Source organism: Neomonachus schauinslandi, chromosome 15 (genome assembly GCF_002201575.2).
Source record: "Neomonachus schauinslandi chromosome 15, ASM220157v2, whole genome shotgun sequence".
Lineage (NCBI taxonomy): Eukaryota > Metazoa > Chordata > Mammalia > Carnivora > Phocidae > Neomonachus > Neomonachus schauinslandi.
Window position 1 is genome coordinate 39,395,809 of NC_058417.1, and position 17,589 is coordinate 39,413,397.

General features: G+C 48.1%; 1 protein-coding gene across 1 annotated transcript in view; it reads left to right on the plus strand.

Annotated features, from left to right (window-relative positions):
- LOC110573273 (signal transducer and activator of transcription 5B) overlaps positions 1–17,589 on the plus strand; it is an 871,639-nt gene that overhangs the window by 4,223 nt on the left and 849,827 nt on the right. The window contains exons 3-17 of the mRNA XM_044921711.1: positions 836–925; positions 1,844–2,018; positions 4,908–5,038; positions 5,309–5,460; positions 5,923–6,078; positions 6,510–6,689; positions 7,081–7,168; positions 7,247–7,369; positions 7,948–8,040; positions 10,809–11,015; positions 11,822–11,916; positions 12,019–12,149; positions 13,907–14,077; positions 16,978–17,029; positions 17,364–17,471. Coding sequence (XP_044777646.1) covers positions 836–925; positions 1,844–2,018; positions 4,908–5,038; positions 5,309–5,460; positions 5,923–6,078; positions 6,510–6,689; positions 7,081–7,168; positions 7,247–7,369; positions 7,948–8,040; positions 10,809–11,015; positions 11,822–11,916; positions 12,019–12,149; positions 13,907–14,077; positions 16,978–17,029; positions 17,364–17,471 — 1,952 coding nt within the window. The remainder of the gene's footprint in view (positions 1–835; positions 926–1,843; positions 2,019–4,907; positions 5,039–5,308; positions 5,461–5,922; positions 6,079–6,509; positions 6,690–7,080; positions 7,169–7,246; positions 7,370–7,947; positions 8,041–10,808; positions 11,016–11,821; positions 11,917–12,018; positions 12,150–13,906; positions 14,078–16,977; positions 17,030–17,363; positions 17,472–17,589) is intronic.

The window sequence follows — 17,589 nt, forward strand, 5'->3', positions numbered from 1 at the left end:
TGGCTTTTTTTTAAAGATTTTATTTATTATTATTATTTTTTAAGATTTTATTTATTTATTTGACAGAGAGAGAGACACAGCGAGAGAGGGAACACAAGCAGGGGGAGTGGGAGAGGGAGAAGCAGGCTTCTAGCAGAGTAGGGAGCCCAATGCGGGGCTTGATCCCAGGACCTCGGATCATGACCTGAGCCAAAGGCAGTCGCTCAATGACTGAGCCACCCAGGCGCCCCTAAGATTTTATTTTTAAGTAAGCTCTACACCCAATGTGGGGCTTGAACTCAACCTGAGATCAAGAGTTGCATGCTCCACCAACTGAGTCAGCCAGGTGCCCCTGCCTTGAAATTTTAAAATAATTCAGCTCATCTATTTTTAAAGATATTTTAGATATCATTAGATTCAGGTTACACATCCCTGATCAGAATTTTGAGTAAGTGATGTTGTGTCCTTCTCAGGATATCACATCTGGAGACATACACCATCCATGTTCCCTGCATTGGTGGTAGTAATTTTGATTACTCAGTCAAGGTGGAGTCCAATTTCTCCTAATGTGGTCCTTTTGAAATTTATGTATCCTTTTTCTAGGAATGATGCCCTAGTACTTTAGGCATATTAAGAGGCAAGAAGTAAAATGATCTTACCTTCTCATTGTAATTGGGTTTCCTATGACATACTTTTCTTGCCCCCACTAGTATTAGAGGAGCAGCATTGCTTGTGATTATGCCGTCGTGTCTCCAGGAGTCTCCTCCATCATAAAATCTTACCCCTGCTCTGAGGTAGGGTTAGGCCCTATAACATGGTGTGGGACAAAGTGATGTCTGCTGTTGGATTCTTTCAGAACACGTACGACCGCTGTCCCATGGAGCTGGTCCGCTGCATCCGACATATTCTGTACAATGAACAGAGGCTGGTGCGAGAAGCCAACAATGTGAGTGTTCTATGGTGTGGGGAGAGGAGCTGGGAAGTCCTTCTCTCTGGACCCATATTTCTTAAGATAATTCAGTGTGCATCTGTTGGTGTCTCTATAAACAGAGCACAAAACAGGGGCACAAAAGTAATTAGAATGGTCTCTGATCTGATTGATCCATAACCTTGATGAGATTATCACCACAAAACAATGTGGACAAGTGCAAAATAATTTAACCCCAACTGAATGGTTTTTGAGTAAAGGCATGCTCATATTCAGGTGAGATTACTTAAGAAGGATTTCTGCTGAGCCCCCTTTCAGCCAAGTGTTGAGGGAATGGCTGAGACCACGTCACTTAAATGGCTGGATCCATAAAAGACTTGTTGACGCCTCCCCTGTAACTTCCTTTTTGGGGTTTCTAGGATGCTGTCTGTGAGAGGTTCAGCTTCTTCCCTCAGTTACGAGAAGGTCTTGAGTGAGGACACGGATGATGTGTGTTCACACAGCCTTGTTCTGCCCTGTGTCCCCAGCACCTCACATGGTCCATGGCATTGGATTGGTGAACGAATGTGGAATGAAGGGGTCATCATCATTAGTAGGCAAACCCAGGTCACTCCTGGATGTGTTGAGTTCTAGTCTCTCCGAAGAGAGCTTAGGTGGACCCTGTTTGGGTGACTCAGGTGGAGGCCAGAGCTACAACAGAAGTTTCTGCTGTGCTTTATGAAGTTGTCCTAATCTGCCAGCGCACCTGTTTCCCCTCCTTCTTTCCAACTCCACACCAATTCTGGTAAATGACTATCCTTCCGACACAAGTTACCCATCTTACTTTAGATTTGGAGTTTGGGGTCTATAGTATTAGCATTCCCCAAAGCCTGAGGTTGCCTTCCATCCTCACTGCTCAGCTCACTGCTGCCTGCACTCTCCCCAATCTGTTTCCAGGGTACTTCTCCAGTTGGAAGTCTTGCTGACACCATGTCCCAGAAGCACCTCCAGATCAACCAGACGTTTGAGGAGCTGCGACTGGTCACACAGGACACAGAGAATGAGCTGAAGAAGCTTCAGCAGACTCAAGAGTATTTCATCATCCAATATCAGGAGAGCCTGAGGATCCAGGGTGAGGCTCGGGCGGCCTGGGCAGTGTGTGTTATGAGGGCTAGAAGGAAGTTCAGGTCAGATTGGAAGAGAACTGGGTTTCTGTTCAGAGGCACTCCCCCTTCTCTGGAGTAGCAGGAATTTGCACTAACTTTGGGCAGGGAGGAGGAGGCTTAGGAAGGGGAGAGGTCACAAGCTTGCCTTTGGGGAATGTGGGTCTCACTCAGTTTCCCACACCCAGGGAGCTCCTTGTCTGTTGGGGACGACATTTCCTCCTGTGGGAAGAAGCTCATGATCTAGTAAAAAACACTTTTGTATATAATTGGTGTTTCATAAATGCTCCTTTACTGAAATGTTAAATTCTCTATGCAGGCAAAGTATAAGGGCTAAGGGCTGTGTTTGTGATGACAAATGTTTAATGTTTTTTGTGCGGTTATTCAGAGAGGTTGTCCTGGCACAGTGCATGCTAACGTGCCTCCCTTAGCCCTTATGGACAAAGCTCCCCTTCCTTGTGTAAATCCTGCAAGGTACTTGGGTACTGAAAACTTCAGCGTGAGGTTATGGAGCCCCACCGGTGCCCCATATTGACCTTGTAAGAATTTGACAGGGTGACTTTAATTAATTTCTCTCTCCCTGCCAGCATGCCCAGCTGAGAATCTCAGAAAAGCCTCTACTTGATCAACTGGCTACAGACACATACTCACCTGTACACAAGTGCTCCTCTAATACCATGCATGCGGCCTCACACTTACAGCTGGATAGATATTATTTATTAATAACTCCAGCTTCCTCACTAGAATATAAATTCGTTGAGAAGGGATTGTGCCTTCTATCTCTTTACCCTGAGGCTGGCACATTGCCAGAATCATAGTAGGTGTTGAGTAAATGTTGGTGGGATGATTCTAGCATGTCTTCCTCTGAATCCATCTTGGACTGACCCCAGAGAAAGGGTGGCCCTCTTCCTAGATTAGGGAACAGGAGAATTTAGGCTGTTAGTTCCTTTTTTTTTTTAAGATTTTATTTATTTATTTGAGAGAGAGAGAGAATGAGGTAGGGGAGGAGCAGAGGGAGAGGGAAAAGCTGACTCCCCGCTGAGCACAGAGCCTGACCCGAGGCTCGATCCCAGGACCCAGAGATCATGACCTGAGCAGAAGTCACACGCTCTCCTCCAGGCTGTCAGTTCTGCCCAGCCTTTGATGGTTGATAGTACTTCCAGTCCTATCCTTGGGTTTTCTGTTTCCGATTTATGGGTTTGGGTTAGGTTCTGCTTTGGGTTTGTACCCATCATGCAATGTCAGTTCAGTCTCATTTATCAAGTTCACTCATCAGAAACACAGACTATGGTTCTGTTTGTGCAAGAGAAGGCTCAGCTCCCTCCAGTGGAGCAGAGAATTGCCCCACACCTCCTGACCTCCCTCCCAGAAGCTTCTGCAAAGTGCCAGGAGACACCTAGGTGGGTCACTCACATAGGGAGGTGGGGCCCAGGTGGGGAATCACCGGCACCCCCGTGTGGGTGGCAGGATTTCTGAGGTGGCCTCAGGACCACTCTGCTGTGTGCCACGGCTGGACTGTAGTCTTCTCTCTCAGTCCCTGGCCGTGGGATCAGAACCTTGTATTTCCAGTTCTCTTCTAGTGCTGGGCTTTCCCTGGCTGTCAGGAGTTGCTTTAGTCTGTCCCAGCTTGTGTGTCCCTGAGGCAGGGCCTCGGTCGGTGTGACATGGCCCTCGACCACGACAGGCTGGTGCTCGCATCTCCTTGTCTCAGCCCAAGTGAGGACACAGGGATGTTCAGCAAGGTGATGGGCAGGCCGTCATCATCCCAGCACGGAGGATAGTGGTTACCTTTGGAGGCAGGGATGGGTTTGCAGGCAGGGAAGGATGTACAGGTGGCTTTCGCTGTGGCTTCTCAAGCTGGGTTACTGATACACAGATGTTCTTGCATCACTCTTTCTACCTTCCCTGGGTCTGAAGTATTTCATAATAGATTTTTTGTAGAAGGGTAAGGAGGCCTCCCTGACTCCCTATTCCTGCCGTGGATGAGAGTCCCAGTGCTAGTGTGGGGAGAAGCTGTCTCCCTCTCCCCCCTTCTCCGTCTGTGCCTGTCTGTCCCTGTCTGTGCCTCTCTGTCTCCTTCGGGTTGGTCAGCTGAGCTCACGGTCACCCGACCTGGACAAACCAACATGTTGGGCCCCCTCCAGCACCTAGAGAAACCCCTTGTTCCAGAGGAGAGGCTGCTGGGCTCCAGGGGCGGGACAGAGCGTGCGGGGTGGGGGCTCCCCCGAGGAGGCCCTGCCTTGTGGGGTGGGACTGAGCAGCTGCTGGTCTCTGTCACCCTTTAACCCGCCCTGGAAGCCACTCCCCAGGAAGGACTAACTCTCACGTAGAGCTCCCGCGTGCCGGGAGGTTCCTTGAGCCTTTTGTGGATCATCACTTCCTTACTCCTCAGCGACCCACTGAGGCAGGGGCCGAGACTCTCCCCTTCTGCACATGGGCAGACTGAGGCCCCGAAGAGTGAAATGATTTGCCCGAGTTCCCCCAGTTAGTAAACGGTGAGGGCACACACGGAACCAGGCAGCGAGGCTCCGCGCTGGACCTCCGTGTGGCGTGGGCAGGTCTGGCGGGCAGCTGTGCAGACTAAGGTGGGAGGGGAGGCCTCGGGGCAGGATCCTCCTCAGCTGTGCCCTCAGGCTTCCATCTGCACACTCCCTGAAGGGGAGATCAAAGTCGAGAGGCCAGGGCCCAGAGCCCGCTCACGTCTGGCACCCTTGGCTTCTAGAACCCCAAGTTGCCGTTGGTCAGATGTTGGGCAGCCCCTTGAGGGTCTTGCCTCCAGAACAGGTGTGTGTGTTCCTCTGGGCTTCGTGCAGGAAGCTGGGAGATGATGATCACAGGTGTCCCGTCCCCTCCTGTAGCTCAGTTTGGCGGGCTGGCCCAGCTGAGTCCCCAGGAGCGGCTGAGCCGGGAGACGGCCCTGCAGCAGAAGCAGGTGTCCCTGGAGGCCTGGCTGCAGCGCGAGGCCCAGACGCTACAGCAGTACCGCGTGGTAAGTGGCATCTGCGTCCTCCCCTCCCACGCTCGGAGGCCCACATCCCGAGCCGTCCGGGGAGCCCGAGATAGGGCTAGGGCCAGGGAGAGAGCGGGACCCGGGAGAGCTGGAGGCCAGATCCTTCTTTCCTGTGGGGGGGCACGTGAGGCAGAGCAGGTTTGGGAGAGGGGAGGGCCTGTGCCCGGGGCCTGGTCCCCAGCCCTGCCTCCCGAGTGAGGGCTGTTCTCTGGGAGCCCAGAAGGGCCTGCTGTCCCCGCCTGCCTTCAGGAGCTGGCCGAGAAGCACCAGAAGACCCTGCAGCTGCTGCGGAAGCAGCAGACCATCATTCTGGACGATGAGCTGATCCAGTGGAAGCGGCGGCAGCAGCTGGCCGGGAACGGAGGGCCCCCCGAGGGCAGCCTGGACGTGCTGCAGTCCTGGTAATGGTGTATGGGGGGCGGCCGGGGGGGCAGGAGCGCCGCCACCAGCTGCTCCTGCCGCCGCCCGCGTTTCCCCGAGCAGCCGGCTCGCGCTGGCCCGTAGCAAGGCTTCCTTCAGCGGGGCTTCTGGCTCCTGCCGCCGACCTGGGGGCCCCCATCGTGTGCCACCTGCCCAGGAAGGGAGTCCCTGTGCTGGGGAGGGGGGCAGGGCTGGGTGTGCAGAGCGACCCTCAGGCGGAGTGGAGCCGGGTCAGGGGTGCTGCCCCGCGCCCCCGTGTTCCTGCCAGGCGGGGCGCTCTGCTCTGCTCCGTGGGCAGGAGCGGCGGCTCAGGAGCAGAGCCTTCCAGGGTGAGGGTGGAGCTGGGCCTTGGGGCATTCTCCCCAGACTGGAGCCCCTCGTCCTCGAGCCTGGGGGACGGGGTGACACCGTTGTCTTCCCGGTGGCCTGGGCCTCCCGTGCAGGTGTGAGAAGTTGGCCGAGATCATCTGGCAGAACCGGCAGCAGATCCGCAGGGCTGAGCACCTCTGTCAGCAGCTGCCCATCGCCGGCCCAGTGGAGGAGATGCTGGCTGAGGTCAATGCCACCATCACAGACATCATCTCAGCCCTGGTGACCAGGTGACTGCTGCCTCCGGCCACGCCGGCCCCCGGGTGGTTGGCATGCGGGGAGGCAGGGGTGCTTTGCCCACCGGGGTTGCCGCGGGCGGGGGTGGGGGCTCTCGTTGGAGTCCTTGTCTCCTTTGTCTCGGGCCCCCATCCCCCTCTGTCCTCAGTGGCAATGGCTGCTTGGCGTTGACCTTGCCCAGTGTGTGTTGTGGGCGCTCTGCGGACTGCCCTTGTCCCCCCGCAGCCTGTGCCGGCTGCCGAGTCATGTCACTGCCTCCCCTCCCACCACCTCCTCTGACTCTCGGTGGCCTTGCTGGGCACAGGAGCTGTGCCGTGTGCCCTTCCTTTGCCTGCTGAGCCCCGGTAGCCTCCCCACGTGGGGGGACCAGGCCCTGTGCCCTGAGCCGGCATCATGTGTGGTCTGGTCACTTGTGTCCCCGCAGCACATTCATCATTGAGAAGCAGCCCCCTCAGGTCCTGAAGACCCAGACCAAGTTTGCAGCGACGGTGCGCCTGCTGGTGGGCGGGAAGCTGAACGTGCACATGAACCCCCCCCAGGTGAAGGCCACCATCATCAGTGAGCAGCAGGCCAAATCGCTGCTCAAGAACGAGAACACCCGCAAGTACGTGGGCCCTCCCCCTCATGTCTACCTCTTTCCTCCAGTCCTTACAACAGGATCAAAATGCTCCAGCCTCCTAGGCAGGACTCTGGATGCTGCTATTCATTGTAGGAGCCCCATTAGACCTTCTGGCCTCTTTTGGATCTCAGAAAAAGAATGGGAGGCCTTCTGTGGGAAAAGTACATGATTTTCATTCATTTAGTAGGAATACAACCAAGAAAATTTCTTTTATGTAATGTATGTTTATATCTTGTATATTTTATGCACCTAACATTTCCTCTAGATGACATCCATTTTTATAACCTTCTTTATTGGGTCCCCCCAACATATTTTCTACCCCACATTTACTGAGACACCGCATGGGTCTAGGGTCGAGTCTCTCTCTGCTCTGCAGTGACTACAGTGGCGAGATCCTGAACAACTGCTGTGTGATGGAGTATCACCAGGCCACCGGCACCCTCAGCGCGCACTTCCGGAACATGGTGAGGATGGGAGAAGAAAAGAACAAATCTTCCCTCATTGTTTGAGGGGTCTAACCCCTTTATTTGTCTCCTTTGCAGTCCCTGAAACGAATTAAGAGGTCAGACCGTCGTGGAGCAGAGTCAGTGACAGAAGAAAAATTTACAATCCTGTTTGAATCACAGTTCAGTGTTGGTGGAAATGAGCTGGTTTTTCAAGTCAAGGTAAAGCCCTCCCTCAGCTGTGGGATGTGTGTGTGTGTGTGTGTGTGCGCGCACGCACTTTGTATCACAAAAGAATTGTTTTGATCACATAGTGTCTTAACTGTCAGTGGACAGAAAGTGGGAGACGTCATCCTTAAAACTATGTATCTTAGATTCTCTTAAGATCTATAATAACAAGCAATAGCAAATTGAAATAGCTGGAGATACAGGTAGGAGCGAATCAAGAAAACATCACTCTGGATGAATTGAGTAACAGTTGTACTAAGTTTAAGACATTTGTTACTTGCTATTTTTTCCCAGAAATATCTCCATACTCTTTCTCTTTTCTCTCTTGTTCTCCATTTGAGAAACTTACTGCATCCTTCAGAAATATCTAAGCCACATCTCTTAAAATATCTAAAATTTCTAAGATTGCACCACTGTGAAGAGTCCCATGATTCCTGGAGCCATTCAGATTTTATATTCAAGTATGACATTTACTCAAACTTGAAGAGAAAATGAGTGTGTTGTAATAAAAAGAAGAGCAAGAGAGGAACGTGTCGCTCTTGGCGCTCAGCCCTTCTCTTTTGTCTTTCTAGACCCTGTCCCTCCCGGTGGTGGTGATCGTCCATGGTAGCCAGGACAACAATGCGACGGCCACTGTTCTCTGGGACAATGCTTTTGCAGAGCCTGTGAGTCGACTCCCTGGGCCTGTGGGTCTCAAGATTTTGATGCTGGTGTCATGAATCTCTTTCATGTGTTCTCCCCCAGAAAAGCATAGAAAAGTGTACTTTCTGGGAGGCAGAGAGAGTATGTGGAGAATGGAAAGAGCGTAGGCTTGGAGTCTGGCCAAGGGTTAAACTCACGCCCCGCCGTTTCCTCACGTTGTGACTATGGGAACTTCACTTTCTCTCTTTGAGCCTAAGTTTCCCTAAGTGTCTACACCACAGGGATAATAGTGCTCCTTAGTGCTGTTAGAAAGATGAAATTAGGTAACATTCAGGGACACCTGGCTGGCACAGTCGGTAGAGCATGCAAGTCTTGATCTTGGGATCATAAATTCAGGTCCCATTTTGGGCATATAGTTTACTTAAAAAAATAAATGAAATCAGGTAACATACAAAATATGAAATGCTTGTCACCTGGTCAATACTTAGTGAATATTCTTTTGAATCCTTGGGTCAGACCATGAATGGAATTTGGGACTCCAGAAGGTAGACCTCTCATGACGTTACTTATAGTTTAGCAGTTGCTTCCTGCCATCTTCCCTCCAATAAACAAGGGTGCCATTTAAAATGTCTTTTCCAAATTTTAGGTTCTGTGATTCATGCCAACTCTCATGAAGAATGAGATGCTTTGTCTAAGGGAATGAATATGATTTTGTGGATTTATGCATCAAATACTATCTGAATACCCCTAGTGTGCACTTGATGAGCATTTTCAAAACATTTCATCAGGAAGAGTTCTAGGTATTACACATTTCCAGGAGCGAGTACTCCATGAAAGCCTGGTAAAAGGTTATGGTTGGTATTCAGGGTGTAAAAGTATGTCCTCTCACATGACTCTAACGTGAAGAGTCTCACTGAGTTCTCTCAACAGTCCTCTTTACAGAACAATATTTTTGCTGCAAAGGTGAGATTTATAGCAGAAATTCTCCCATGCCCATTCTACAGATCCTGAGTTTGAGGCTTCTCTTAAAACTGTCTGCCTGCAGCATGTCCTGATAAGCCTCCTGGATAGGACTGCCACCTCTCCTCTCATTCCCCTCCCTGCCTGTCCACCGAGCTCGTTCCTCATGTCACGTTGGCAGCTCTTGCAACATGTCGTTGCTAAATAAATTGCCTAAATTTAGGCAATGCCTAAATAAATAAGTATTTTCGGCATTTTCAGTTGTGTTCACGACTAGTGTACATCCTAATGCTCTTTTAAAATAAGTACTTGTGGGGATTTATTCTACAGATGTATTTCCATAAGTGTCAGATGACATTAGTACGTTGCAGCATTGTTTGTAATGGGCAAAGATCACTAGGCTGATACACAGATGTCTGTGTTTGGGGGCCTGGCTAACTATAGTATTGTTCTTCCATATTGTGAAATATTTAGCAGCCACAAAAGCACATGTGTTTATGTGCTGATGTAAGGCCTTGCAGATACTAAGTGGAAAAAGGGAGAGGTAGAACATGTGGATTTTTTGCTACCATACATATATATATATATCATGACCTGAGCCAAAAATCAAGTCAGGTGCTTAACCGAGATAGCCACCCAGGTGTCCCCATTTATATTTTTAAACAGAAAAAGTTATATATATTTCCTAGCATGCATAGATCTCTTTGGAGGCATACACAATAAACTAGGTTATATGCTCAGGGCAGAGGAACCGGGCTGCTGGGACACAGGGTTAAGAAAGCAGCTTCAGGGGCGCCTGGGTGGCTCGGTTGGTTGAGCGACTGCCTTCGGCTCAGGTCGTGATCCCGGAGTCCCGGGATCGAGTCCCGCATTGGGCTCCCTGCTCAGCGGGGAGTCTGCTTCTCCCTCTGACCCTCCTCCCTCTCATGCTCTCTGTCTCTCATTCTCTCTCTCGCAAATAAATAGAATCTTAAAAAAAAAAAAAAAAAAAACTTCCTCTATAAAAAAAAAAGAAAGCAACTTCATAGGGCACCTGGGTGGCTCAGCCCATTAAGCGTCTGCCTTCGGCTCAGGTCATGATCCCAGGGTTCTGGGATCGAGCCCCCCATCTGGCTCCCTGCTCAGTGGGGAGTCTGCTTCTCCTTTTCCCTCTGCTGCTCTCTCTCAAAATCTTAGAAGACACTCCACTATATACCCTTCTGTGCTTTTAAATTTTATATTGTGTGAAGCAATTGCCTATTCCAAAAAAAATTTTTGTAATAATGAAAAAATAAAATGAAGTCCCGTGGCTGATTGGGATGAAAAACAGTTTATTAAAAATTCATATTGTAACCTGTTTCTCAATAACAAGTGGTCCAATTCAGTTTCCATTCTTCCACATGACATTTTTTTCACATTGAGCTGGAGTTCACGGATCACACGTAATGCACACACATGCATGAGTGCACACACAATTCTCTCTGCCTGCAGCTAGAGACCCAGTCTTTCAGATTCCCGTTCCCCTGAGCTTACAGTGTAAGAGCCAGACCTTGGTCACGTTCTGTTTCTATGGCTCTTAGAATGTAGGATTAGACTGGAGGTTCAGCAGTTCACTTACAGAACACCATCGATAGTGTGAGGGTACCTTCTAAGTTGCGTGTGAAGAAGGTAAAATGGAACCTTCTCAATTTCACAGAGCTGCCTATTTCAAAAAAGTTAAAATTTATCCTCAGGCTCAGCAAGACAAATGTTTGTAACTGCATTGAGCCATCAGTGTTTTCATTTTGTGGGTTGAGTGAATATAAATCATGCAACTGTTTTCTCCTAAGATTCTGGCTTTTCTCCGTCTCAGGGCAGGGTGCCGTTTGCCGTGCCCGACAAAGTGCTGTGGTCTCAGCTGTGTGAGGCGCTCAACATGAAATTCAAGGCCGAAGTGCAGAGCACCCGGGGCCTGACCAAGGAGAACCTCGTGTTCCTGGCACAGAAGCTGTTCAACAACAGCAGTGGCCACCTTGAAGACTATAATGGCATGTCCGTGTCCTGGTCCCAGTTCAACAGGGTGAGGGACCCGCCACCAGCTGCCCTTAGCTCAGTCCCTCCAAACGGGATGCCTTCCAGAGACTTCCTACCCTGGGCATTTGTTCTTCATGACTCTAATAAAATGTGCCCAAAGTAATAGAAAGCTCCTGAATAGATGGATAGGCACATACTTCTTATGTAGAAAATTAGGTCTTTGAATATTTAAGTGAACTGGGCTTTGTGTGCAACTAGTGCATTTTTTTTCCTTTATAAAGGAAACAGCAAAGCAAATGATAACCTATTTCACAAGACGTAAAGCTTTTGTGATCAGAAGTCCATGGCTCTTTCCCATGGACTCTCTGATGCTCCCTGCTGTGTAATCCTGCAAGGCCAGGCTACCATGGGACCCTCAGCCCACAAAAGGGAATGCTGACGGAGGAAACCTCTCCTCCAGCATCGGGTAATTGAGATGTCACCCCGTCACATCTCTGACTTTAAACCCAACTTTGTTTCTTTGTGTACACCTCCATCCCCAGGTGTTTTAAATGCCCTAATTCAAAAACAGCAAAGAATGAGTCAGCCCAGATCCAGGTGAAGGTGTTTGTAGCAGGGGCCACTGGGTTTGGCAATTGCTCTGTTGTATTTTTCTCCTCTTCTCTCTTCCTCCCTCTTCAGTTTTTTGACTGTAGGCCCATTTGGTAAACTCGGACAAGCATGTGTATTTGTATGATTCTGACAGTGTAGATGTTTGTTTTCCATTTAATTTTTTTCAGTTTAAGTATATGCAGGCAATATTCCAGGTGTTACTCTTGGCGTTCTTGTGTTCACTGTTCTATCTCCAACCAGGAGAATTTACCAGGACGAAATTACACGTTCTGGCAGTGGTTCGATGGTGTGATGGAAGTGTTAAAAAAACATCTCAAGCCTCATTGGAATGATGGGTGAGAATTGTCATTTCCTAAGTCAGCAATAGAGTATGAAGCTCTTTTTTCCGCTGTTAAGACATCACATCTGTTTCTCCTTCTTTGGCCTTTGTGATCCAGGGCTATTTTGGGTTTCGTGAACAAGCAACAGGCCCATGACCTACTCATTAACAAGCCTGATGGGACCTTCCTGCTGAGATTCAGCGACTCTGAAATTGGCGGCATCACCATTGCTTGGAAGTTTGATTCTCGTAAGTTCCCTCCCTTTTTAGAACATATCTTGGGGTGCCTGGGTGGCTCAGATGGTTATGCATTTGCCTTTGGCTCAGGTCATGATCTCTGGGTCCTGGGATCAAGCTCTGCATCAGGCTCCTGGCTCAGCGGGGAGTCTGCTTCTCCCTCTCCCTCTACCCACCCCCGCCCTGTCTCAAATGAATAAATAAAAAATCTTTAAAATATGTATATATACTGGTTATAGTTAGCTGCTTTTGTTGTGAAATTGCTTCAACAAATGACTTATTGAGCACTTATGGGGTCAGTTCTGATGAAGGGCACACAAATGGATCACCATGACGCAGCTGGGGCTGATAAGGCAGCCTGTGTAAAATCATATCATGGGAAACACAGTCACTAATTCTGAGAAACAAACGTGTAACCCTGAAGTGGCTATCATACAGCATTCTGTCCACAATCTCAGCTGCTTCCCTTTTGAAATGTCCACCTTCTTATTACTGAACCGTGAGCTTATTTCAGTGAAGAATTACTTGGATGAGTTGGGAATCATTAGACTGGAAGTAATATGCTATTTTAATTATTCCTTTATCCTAATCAACGTAAAGGCATGACCACTGATTATTTCCACCCAAGAACAGTTCTTTCCTCTGATCCTCACAATAAGATAAGAGTAGCTTGCTAGTTTTTTTGCAACTTAAAGATACTAACAGTTTTTCATAGCTCTCACGCATCCTCTGTGTGACATGGACATGCTTCCTGGCTCTCATATACTTTTGTACAGGGATCAAGGATTGGGGTCAATAAGAACTATTTCTTCTACAGAGGGACTAAAAACCATTTGAACTTGAAACTACCTGAGATCATTGGATCTCTAGGGAAGTGCTATATGCATTACCTGCTTATCTCCCCATGGCTTTTATAAACGACTTGAGCTACAACCTGTGGTAATTCGGTCATTTTTTTTTTTTTTAAGATTTATTCACGTATTGGGGCGCCTGGGTGGCTCAATTGGTTAAGCGGCTGCCTTCGGCTCAGGTCATGATCCTGGAGTCCTGGGATCGAGTTCTGCGAGTTCCGCATCGGGCTCCCTGCTCAGCAGGGAGTCTGCTTCTCCCTCTGACCCTCCCCCCCTCTCATGCATGCTCTCTCTCTCTCTCTCAAATAAATAAAATCTTTAAAAAAAAAAAGATTTATTCACGTATTTAAGAGAGAGTGGAGAGGGGTAGGGACAGAGGGAGAGGGAGAGAGAACCCCAAGCAGACTCCCCGCTGAGCAGGGAGCCCAAGCCCTGAGATTGTGGACAGAATGCTGTATGATAGCCTCAATGTGGTGCTCTATCCCACGACCCTGAGATCACAACATGAGCCGACAATCAAAAGTCAGATGCTTAACCGTTAAGACTGAGCCACCCAGGTGACCTACAACCTGTGGTTACTTTTTTAATTTATTTTTTATTAAATTTTTTTTTTTAAGTTTTTATTTACCTTGACAGAGAGAGCACAAGCCGGGGGGGAGCAGTAGGCAGAGGGAGAGGGCGAAGCAGGCTCCTTGCAGAGCAGGGAGCCCGATGCGGGGCTCAATCCCAGGACCCGGGATCATGACCTGAGCCGAAGGCAGTCGTTTAACCAACTGAGCCACCCAGGTGCCCCAACCTGTGGTTGTTTTTAAATGGAGATCTTTATTGGGAGAGCTTTGATTTGTAGTATATTTGGGTTTTAAGATTTCCTGTTTAGAAATCATGCTTAGAATATGATTATTCTGTTTATTGTTCTAGAGGAAAGAATGTTTTGGAACCTCATGCCTTTTACCACCAGAGATTTCTCCATCCGGTCCCTGGCCGACCGCTTGGGGGACCTGAATTACCTTATCTACGTGTTTCCTGATCGGCCAAAAGATGAAGTGTACTCCAAATATTACACACCAGTTCCGTGCGAGCCTGCCACTGGTAACAATGTTCGCATTCTGATTTGGTTTTGTTGTGATTTTAGTTTTCTTTTAGTTTTTTGTGTGTATGTGTCTTTCTGTCTTGCATGAAAACCTACACAATTAGTATTTAGTATTAGTATTTGAGCATTATTCAGAGGAGTTGTAAATCCCGGACTGTATTCTTCAGTCACATCTGCTGCTAACCCCAAATATCAAATTGAAGGGAATGAATTGCTTTTATTATTATTTTTTTCAAATTGTTTTTAAAACAGGCTTAGATCAAACAAAATTAGAAAGATAAAATTTGGGGCGCCTGGGTGGTTCAGTTGGTTAAGTGTCTGCCTTTGGCTCAGGTCAGGATCTCAGGGTCGTGGGATTGAGCCCCATGTTGGGCTCCCTGCTCAGTGGGGAGTCTGTTTCCCCTCTCCCTCTACTGTTCCCCTGCTTGCTCTCTCTCTCAAATAAATAAATAAAATATTTTTAAAAAAGATAAAATTTGTTTTTCAAAACAGATGGTTTTGTTTTCTGATCATAAAAGTATTCTGTATTAATTGTAAAATTTCCAGAAAAGTATGGAAAAGAAAACAGATATCACATAACATCTCTCATCTATATATTAACCACTGTAAAAAATTCAGTGACTATTGTTCCCATCTGTGTAGGTATGTATCCTTCATTCAGTCACCAGATGCTTGTTAGTAGTTCCTGTGTGGAGGTTACAATCTAGTAGCAGAAGGAGGACAACAAACAAATATATTTATTTAGTGATGGATGCTATGAAGACAAGAAAGCATGGTAAAGAGAGAGAGATGGGACAGGGAGGAGGATAGGGGTGGTATTTCAATAGAGTGGTCAGCACTGAAGTTTTATTTTGCTAAAGTACAAAACTTGTATTTTCTATACAGCCCAATCCATCAACCTTTTTCCTTTATAGTGTATTATTTTGTATCATGCCTTCCCACCCTGCAATGATAGTTATATTTCCAAGTGGCAAAATAAACCAGAAGTTTTTAGATTTATGTGGTATTTTGTTTTTTTAAATATTTATTTATTTTATGTGAGGGAGTAGAGGAGAGGAGCAGAGGGAGAGGGAGAGAGAGAGACTCTTGAGCAGACTCCCCACTGAGTGTGGAGCCTGACTTGGGGCTCGATCCCACGACCCTATGACCATGACCTGAGCTGAAATCGAAAGTTGGACACTTAACTGACTGAGCCACCCAGGCGCCCCTAGATTTATGTGGTACTTTCGATTAAACCTGACATTGTTTCTTTTTGTTAGCACAGCTAATCTAGATTTTTAAATCCTATTTTTTATAGCATTTCTTTGGTTTTTATCTTTTCTGCCAATCCATAAAATTCTCTATAAACTATAAAGCACAAAAAGCATGAAGTATTATAAAAAGGTAGCTCCTGATATTTGAAGCCTTAGAAGAAGCTGGTTAGGATAACAAGCAACTTGTGAACCATGTAGCATTTCACTGTCTTGGACTGTATCACTGACAAGCTCTTCATCCTCTTGACCTTAGTGTCATCTTCATTGTCTCACATTGTTAGGGCTATACGTATTCCCATATTCATATAGCCAAGAAACAAGACTTCATTCAATGACTTCAGGCTCACTTAACTGGATTTCCACAGTCAGTCTTTTAAAAAGGTAACTACGGCTGACCAGACCATTCTCGGGTTTATCCCCTGACCTCCCACATCCCAGTGGGGACTCGTCGGAGGGTGGAAGAGAGACACACCAGCATTCTTCTTAACCAGCCACGGGGCATGGACAATACAGGATGAGGGATCATCAGATTACCCCCAAATGCAGAAACCGCAGGGAAACAAAAGAGCACACAGATATTTGAATGATACTCCCTTTCCTAAAAGAGGAGATACTCAAGAGTCAGAGTGACTCCAGGGACCATTAAGTCAAATTCATTCCTCTCTTTGATTTCTCAGTACAACCCCCTGACAAGTGTTTGTACACCTTCCGCTTAAAGGTCTCCAGTGATGGGAAATCAGTTCTTCTCAAGACAGCCCATTTCTTTTGTGGGCAGTTCTAATTATGACAACATTCTTCTTTCTATGATTGAAAATTTGTGGGGCGCCTTGGTGGCTCAGTCAGTTAAGCGTCTGCCTTCGGCTGAGGTCATGATCCCGGGGTCCTGGGATCGAGCCCCACATCGGGCTCCCTGCTCAGGCGGGAAGCCTGCTTCTCCCTCTCCAACTCCCTCTGCTTGTGTTCCTGCTCTCACTATCTCTCTCTCTCTGTCAGATAAATAAATAAAATCTTAAAAAAAAAAAATTTGTCATCTTCTCTCCTCCTAATTTTTTTCCCTGGGACACAAAGCAAATCTTGCCACTCTGCTGCATCTCTAGCTTTAAACCTTTAAGATACTTTTTCTTTTTATACTTAATGTACAATTAATACTTGGTTTAGATTTGTACTGAAGTATATGTTTTCTATGGCTTGAAGAATTTATTAACACATCCAAGCCATCTCAGAAGATACTTTAACTTACAGTTTTAGTATTGAGACTTCTCCTAGACCAGGTTCTCCTAACAGATTAAAATATTAAGTGCTTGTATCAGATCCTAAGATAAAATTAGGTGGTTGTGTCCTATCCTGAGAAAAGATGTAATTCTTTTTTTTTTTTTTTTAAAGATTTTATTTATTTATTTGACAGAGACACAGCTAGAGAGGGAACACAGCAGGGGGAGTGGGAGAGGGAGAAGCAGGCCTCCTGAGGAGCAGGGAGCCCAATGCCGGGCTCAATCCCAGGACCCTGGGATCATGACCCGAGCCAAAGGCAGACACTTAATGACTGAGCCACCCAGGCGCCCCGAGAAAAGATGTAATTCTTAAGGGAGATTGTATTTTTATTTCATTGAGAACTTTGGTTCTCATCACCGCTCCCCCCTCGGCAGCTAAAGCGGTGGACGGATACGTGAAGCCACAGATCAAACAAGTGGTCCCTGAGTAAGTACCCAGGGTCCAGCTCTGGTCTCCTGCTGCCTCCTTTCTCTTCCCTCGGCCCCCCTCACCCCTCACCGCTGCTCCTCCCACTCACAGACCCTGCGTGGCCCAGCCCGCCCTTCCGCCCTGAAGCCTGGCTCAGCCCTGGAGAGGGAACTGGGCTTAGTCTCAATGGGACCAGGACCCAGGGCCCCACTCCTGCAGCTGGAGTCCCAGGCCCAGTGGGCACTTTGTCCTTCCATACCCCAAAAAAGGTGTAAAAATGCCCCCCGCCCACCCCTCCCCAAGTCAGCTGCTGCCTGGAGGCCACTGAGACTCTGCTGTGTTTCTCCTGCAGGTTTGTGAGTGCGTCTGCAGACTCTGCCGGGGCCAGCGCCACCTACATGGACCAGGCCCCCTCCCCAGCCGTGTGCCCCCAGGCTCATTATAACATGTACCCCCAGAAGTAGGTTGTGTTCTCATGGGGCTCCGCGGGGAGGAAGTGGGCACCTGGCCTCAGGCTGGGCCCCGGGAGGGCTGGTGGGCAAAGGGACCCAGAGCTCCTGTAGGTCTGAGACCACCCA